We start from the raw sequence: 7,202 nt of genomic DNA on the forward strand, positions 1-7,202 counted from the left end.
GTGTAACAAGGTGATGGGGGCCTGCAGCTTGGGTCGTGTGACAGGGAGGCTCGACTCATGGGTCTACGGTATGGCTCGCTCGTGGGTGCGACGGTGCTTGCGGCGGTGGGTCTACGGCGTGGCTCGACTCGTGGGTCTACCATGGACTTGTACCAGCTATCTGCTGTCTCTACAATTCGTTCCTATTGTTCGTCGTCTTCCTCCGTCTCATCTACCACAACTTCCCTCCCCATGTTTCCCGTCACCAACCGAAGATGCACTACCACCGATTCCGACAAAGATTGACTTGCAGAGCAATGGTCCAGCAGGCTGTATAGGGAGGAGCTCTAGTTGCTTATGCCAAATGAAATGGAGAGGCTATCCGCTAAAGAATCCCTTCTTCTTGCTGTGAGTCTCAATTTTAAAGAATTTGTGTATTGTAGTTGATAAGACCTAGTATTTGAGCTTTGAATTTGAGATTATTTATTTATTCAGTTTAAGGATTCTGGGGGTTTCGAGGCTTTAGTATCTGGAAAGATGAGTGATTTGCAGAGAATTAATGTGAATGAAAGAATTACCAGCCTTGAGCAGCTTAATTCGATGCCTTGTCCAACGACGTAAGTGCTCATTTAAGCTGAGGATTTTTTCCAAGTTTCAATTTTTATGGGATTTTTACTTGTTTAAGCTAATTAGGTCGCCATTCTTGGAGGGTCGGTGGAGTTTCGAATGGTTTGGGTCTGGAAGCCCAGGTTTATTTGCTGCCAAATTCATATTCGAGTGAGTTTTCTATGCTCTCATGTGTTACTTAGCTTTGAGAAATGTGGTTTGTAGTTGTCCAAAATTATGTGGTTAGTGTGACATTGGATTGAGTTGGATAACAGCTGATCGTGTTTAATGTTTATTGTAACCCCTGAACTGTTTGCAGGAGATTTCCCTCAAATTTGGCTAACTTGTCGAAAATGGATATGGTGATCAAGGATGGATATGCAAGAGTTACGGCAAACATGAGAGTTTTGAACTCGGTATTCTACTCTTTAATGATGTGAATTTACTTAACAAATGGGATTTCATAGTATGTGTTTACAAATTTGGCTCCTTTTCTCCCAATGCTTCAAACTTAATTTGATTGACCATATGGTTTCAGATGATTTTACAAAATTAACTTTTACTTCTTATTCTAAGATGCCAAAAATTTAGTACAAATGGGAAATAAATCTGTTTGAATGTTTTTTTTTATGCTGATTCGATTTGTATGCTTTGATAACTTCATCAGCACATAGCTGCAGATATCTTTCTTTTTAAAGGGAATTTATTATGTTTGTTTGAGTGCAGATAGAAACAAAGTTTACTCTGTCAACAAAATTGACTGTTGAAGGACCACTTCGAATGAGAAAGGAATACGCAGGAGGGGTTTTTGAGACACCAAAGGTTATTGAAGAAACGGTGCTAGAATAGCTTAAAGTTGCACTTGGTCAGGCAGCAAACACAATACAGCGACTTCCTGTACCTGTTAGGGATGCTTTCACTGGTGGACTGAGAGTTCCTTTGAGTAAGAAAAATTTATGCTTTATTGACCATTTGTAAACCTTAAAAATTTGAGTTAGTACCTACCTATAATCACTATTTTAATATGTTGTCAAAAAGTGTTTGGTTAGATATTGCTTGTTCTTTGTCTTGGAAACAACTGTTGTATGGGACAGAACCCTGTCCTTTCAGCCTGTTAACTTTTGCATTACCATTCTTGCTTGTATAAAAAAAAAGTAATCAGCCTTTGGTGAGTTAGTATCCTGCACTTGACATTTGCAGTTTCCTGGGGTTTTATTATCTTCCAGATTTCCTTTATGTAGCTCTTTTATAACACCCAAACGTCTTGACATTTGCAGTTCCCTGGAGTTTTATCTTCAGTTGCTTTTACATAGTTCTTTATAACACAAAAATGACCTGAGCTATTAGAGTAGCTAAGATAACTATTAGTAACTGAAATTTTGAAATTTTCCAAAGGATTATTAAGTGTTGACTGCTGAGGATGCTTTTTATACTCACCTTTGATTACACTTGATCATTGTAATATTCCCTAGAAAGATGCAAAAGATCATTAAAATGTGGTACCTGTTAGGCAGATTTTTATAGCTACTAACTGTTTTGGTTAGTTAGTTGTTCATTGTAACTAATTATTGATATTTTGTAGATTAGTTACTTTATTAATTTTGGTCTATTCTGTATATATACTCTTTTGTATCATTACTTCATTAATGAGAATTGATTCTATTCATTCAGTCACTAAGTTTCCTTACAGTACCTACCACCAATGAGGAAAAAAAACATTAAAAATGTGGTAATTAGAAATATAAGGTGCCATATGATTATATTTTAAGAGAGATTTTTAAGATTCAATTTTCAATGAGAATTGAATCATGCTTTTGTTTACTTTTCCCTGCTGACTCACTAGGTTATTACTATAAAATGTGAAAATATCCTAAGCATTTCATCTTATGCACGCAGGTGGAACTTTCCAGAGACTATTCATGATTGCATATCTTGATGATGAGATACTTGTACGTGTACTTTTACCAAAAACTCTTTCCATCAAAGCATAACTTGATGATGAGATATTGTTGCAAGCTCAAATAGGATTCTGTTAGTTATGTTGCTCTAAATATTTTGCTATATGCATATACCAGCTTTGTATTGTGTTATAGACTATCAACTGTATTGAATAAGGCTTCTTGAGTTTAATATTATTAATGAACCAATTGTTTAGCCATAGCTTTGTCCTTCTATATATAAGAGAGGACTAAATCTTTACAAGAAAAATAAATTATTCAACATTGCTTGGTTCTTTAATACACTTCACAACAACTTTGATAGTCATGATTTTCCATATAAATGAATTTCTAAGCTTTGCCTTGTGAATGAGCTAGATGACAGCTTGCTTCTTGTAGCTAGCTTCTTGGACTATGCTAATTGATTCCATGTATTATTTATTATCCCAAATCATATTTAATTTCTCTTTTAAAATAAATTATTTTTCATGTATTAAATCTGATTTTATTTTTGATACAGTAATCATCTACACATCATATTTTCAATTATTTGGTCATCCTTTTGGTGTATTGGTTATTCCAGTAAGTTTTATTGATTATAAGCTGACTTGTCTTGATGTTTGTTCTATTAGCTTTGTGCATTGAAATGGTGAGTATTTTGGCGGTCCTCGTTGTATTATTGTTGGTCTAATACTCATAATACTAACTAATTTGAGTTGTTGGGCTTAGGTATCAATTAGCATGATGTTTAATATTGTGTTTAAAAAATATGTTTAATCTTTTTATGTCAAGGGGGATTAAGAAGTTTTAAGAAATCTTTTTGTTGTTGGTTTAATATATATGCTCATGCTTGCTGATCTTTGTTGAATTTGATGATTGTGGTTATTTTTTATTTAAGATATATATTGGTTTCTTTAACTTTTATTGTGCTCGAAGTGTGAGTTTCCAGGGTTAGACTATGTTCTATTTGTCAAGGGGTCAGGACCACATGTAATTGATTATGGTTATGTAGATGGCAAGCCTCCGAAGGAGGTAGTTGTTCGAAGTGCTCAGGTTAGTTTCCTTTCCATCACTTTATCAACATTATTAAGTAAAATCAGGATTTCTATGGAAACATCTGATTGAAATATTTGTATAAGGAGTTTGTTTTACTTCTCAAGTTTCTAAATTTATATTACAACTGTTAGAACTACTAGCTATTTTTTTCTTAAGAAATGAGTAATTGAAATGTGATGTTAAAGATCATGGCTTTGGTGACACTGAATATGACATGGACCTCTTCAAACTTGGTATGATTAGTTTGCCATTTACATCCATTCTTGAATGCAGTAATTTAAAAGTTACTACCTTTATTCTCTATCTCTCTCTCTTTTTAATTATAATAACATAATAACAATTATTATTACTATTACTACCACTTTGCAGTCATTTATATTAGCATGCTTAAGTAATGTAATGACAATCGAAACATCATCTCGTCTGCTTTATATTAGCAGTCACACACAGGTAGAAATTCAATTATCCTGTGTTTTTTTTTTTGTATGAAGATAATTTAATGTTTGGTTGACGAATTTTGCTCTATTGGTAAAAGTAGATCCTTATCATTCTGAAAGAAATGGGCTATATATTGGCAAAGGAAAAGCAATGTTGTCAAGGTCTAGAATCTTCCGTGTGCAGCAAGGGGTTGTTGTGGATATGTGTGAAAGAGTATTCAAACTCCCTTCATTTTATGGTAAATATTTTATTATAAAGACATGATCGATTGGATAAATGCGTCATTTTTTCTCTTAGTAGTCATTTGGCTTTGGACTGGATAGAGCTCTTGTAAACTAATCAAAGCTAGCCTGTGATGGTGGTCATTTTTTTCATTGCTCTATTTCACCATATTATTTACTTATTTTATTTTCTGTACTAGTCTTCCCTAGCAGGGATTAAAAGCAGGTATGAAAAAACAGAAATACGACAAGATCAGTGAAAAGAAGATGCTTACTCCCATAGAGGTGTGTTCTTAAGCTCTTGCAAGTAGTGTAGGGTGAAGTTAGGATTTATAACTCTCATATGAGAATATGGTATTATTAGCTCATTACAGATGGTTGGTGGTGAATTTTTCAGCTCACTTCCATTGATACTGATATGCCTACTACTTTGACAGGTTCTTTGTTTATTCTATATACTCTCTTTATCCATGTTTATTCTATTTTTCCCCCTTTTGTAGCAACCAAGTGGGAAACCAGTTCTAAATCCTAGGCCATCTGCAAAGAGAATAGAGAGACCTTCAGGTTTGTTCTTTTTTTTTCTTGGAAACATCCACCCTCGCTACCCTAGTGGATATTGTTTGCACATGTTTATAAACTCTATTATGTGGTCAGGGAATTTTTGAGCCTTTTTCTACTTATTTAATGTTGAAGTTAAACTAATTGCTCATTGTTTTATGGTACTTTTAAGTTCCCCTTTTTCTCTATTTCTCCTTTTCTATTTTTCTGCTGAAAGTGATATGTTTGATAACATAAAAAAATCAGATTTCTTCAGGTATTTCTGTGCTGAAACAATCATTTGTTGTTGTTGTTGTAACTCTAGTGAAACATTATACTATATTTATATATATACACACAATTCATACTTTCATGTATATTAATCTCTCTCGAAATGGTTTGAGTTTGAAATTCAAAGTTGTAGAAATGTGTGTTTTATTATGCATTCAAATTTGGAGCATTTGAGTATGAGCTATCTAATAAAGAGGCATTTAAGTCAAAGTAACATAAACACTATCTATTGGATTCACTAAACTAACATACATTCTATTTCAATTTACAATGCAGCTAGAGAATATTATATTTTGTCATCTCTTTCTTTATAACTGTTATAATATTAGCTAAAGAAAAAAAAAAAACAATTAAAGACAGAAATTTCTTTGATTCCTCTTAGCTCTCCTTAAATCCCTAAATCCTAATATACCCAAACCATCTCCCTAAACCACTGCCGCCTCTTTGCCTCTCTCTCCTCATGCTCAGTCTCAAATCTATCGCTCCTTCACTCACTCTCTTTCACACTTAGGCTCCCGACTCTCTCTGCTTAATAGAAGCTGCTGGAGCACCACACCGGTGGAGAACTCTCTCCATTCCGTTGAGTCGTTGGAGAATGTTGGTACGAGTCATAGCGGTGCGAGTCATGGTGCTCTGTCTTCCTCACGCAAGTCACATCAGTATCTCCTCTGCTGGAAGGAAGAACCCAGGCAAGAACATCTCTGTGAGGTATTTTTTATGGAGATTTCAATTTAGTATCACATAATCAATGTATCATTACTATATCAATATATATATTTATAAAGTGTTTGCTAGATTTGGCCAAAATCAATGTATTTGATCTAAGTTTCTAATTAAGAATTTGGTATGTTTGGTTTAGTTGATGCGATTTAGTTCCTTTGGACTGTGTTGAGTATTTATGAGACAGAGAAGATTACTAATAGCTATTTAAACTTTATGGCAACTATATTATAGGTTGTTTGGGGGAGTATGAGTTTGTTTGTGTTTCAAGATTGTAAATATCTAGGTAGAGGAGTATTTTTCACATTGTATGGTAGAGGAGTATTAATCATTTAATTTCCTATGTGGTTGAGCAAGCCGATGTCACAATGGAAACAAGAGCATAATGAATCAACTTTTTTTATGTACTCTGTTAGTTTACTATGAACTTTAAGTTGAAGCATTAATTATTTAAATTTTGTTGTAGCTAAGCAAATGGACTCACAACAAAGACAAGTGCACAAAGGATGATGAATTGAAGGATGGAGCAAGTTTCATGCATGATTTACTTTTGTGTATCTTGTAATGTTTTTGTTTTTCATTTTTTGAAGTAAAAATTGTTCAAGATTATAAAATTTTATTATGTTATGCTTTTAAACTTAAAGTTAGAACTAAGATCTCATGAAGTAGACACATTCATGATTTGAATTAGTTATTGTTTAATGTAATACATATGGTTTATCAATCTATTGAGAATTACATTTTATGATTAATTTTGATTTTTTTATCAAAATACAATAATAAAAATATTTTAATTAAAAAAACAACCTTGTAAGTAAACTTATCAAAATAAAATTTAAAATATATTATCCACACTAAAGTAACAAAATTTTATTACTAGACTTTTAATATGTTATGATTGAGAAACATATTATAAGCGTAACAAATCGTTATGATTTATATAATATAACAAACTAAAAACGTTATCAAAATAATCAAATGTAACAGTTGAAAAGTGTTATGCAAAAAGTATAAGATTAAACGTCAAATTTATAATATTATAGCAACTAAAAATGCATTATTGAATAGTTTAAGATAACATCGAACATAACATTTAAATACTGTTATAGAAAAGATAGGACTTTTAATAACAGGGGCTATGTTAGCATTTTCAGAAGCGTTATCAATACTCCCGGTTAGCAGTTTTTTAAGTGTTATGAATACTGTTTTTTCTTGTAGTGGTTCTCTCAATGGTCCATCTTTTATTAACCAATTTATTCTATCTAGACCAATATGGCCTAGTCTAAGATGCCAAAGACATGTGTCATCCACATTTGAAAGCTTTTGTCTTTTGTTACCTTTTAGTTTAGCCACTTTGAAAAATTCAGAGTTATTTAGTGAATGCTCATTTAGTGAAAGTGTTTACAGGCCGAATGTT

At 32.9% G+C, this 7,202-nt stretch overlaps 1 protein-coding gene and 1 pseudogene across 1 annotated transcript; both read left to right on the top strand.

Moving 5' to 3' along the window:
• Positions 1 to 254: 254 nt before the first annotated feature.
• Positions 255 to 4,078, top strand: LOC133831897 (probable plastid-lipid-associated protein 13, chloroplastic; annotated as a pseudogene).
• A 42-nt stretch (positions 4,079 to 4,120) lies between these two features.
• LOC133830581 (uncharacterized) lies at positions 4,121 to 5,161 on the top strand. The gene is made up of 3 exons (XM_062260591.1): positions 4,121 to 4,254; positions 4,451 to 4,522; positions 4,738 to 5,161. The coding sequence occupies exons 1-3, from the start codon at positions 4,138 to 4,140 to the stop codon at positions 4,900 to 4,902; spliced, it is 354 nt and encodes a 117-aa protein (XP_062116575.1). The 5' UTR covers positions 4,121 to 4,137; the 3' UTR covers positions 4,903 to 5,161.
• The last annotated feature ends 2,041 nt before the right edge of the window (positions 5,162 to 7,202 follow it).

This window comes from Humulus lupulus, chromosome 1, assembly GCF_963169125.1.
Source record: "Humulus lupulus chromosome 1, drHumLupu1.1, whole genome shotgun sequence".
In the NCBI taxonomy this organism is placed as follows: Eukaryota; Viridiplantae; Streptophyta; class Magnoliopsida; order Rosales; family Cannabaceae; genus Humulus; species Humulus lupulus.

What these genes read in the sequence shown, in the direction of transcription:
- LOC133830581 (XM_062260591.1), top strand. Translation starts at nt 4,138, where the DNA reads ATGGGCTATATATTGGCAAAGGAAAAGCAATGTTGTCAAGGTCTAGAA. An exon ending in CAAACTCCCTTCATTTTATG is followed by an intron (nt 4,255 to 4,450) that starts GTAAATATTTTA and finishes CTTCCCTAGCAG; the next exon opens with GGATTAAAAGCAGGTATGAA. An exon ending in AGATGCTTACTCCCATAGAG is followed by an intron (nt 4,523 to 4,737) that starts GTGTGTTCTTAA and finishes CCCCTTTTGTAG; the next exon opens with CAACCAAGTGGGAAACCAGT.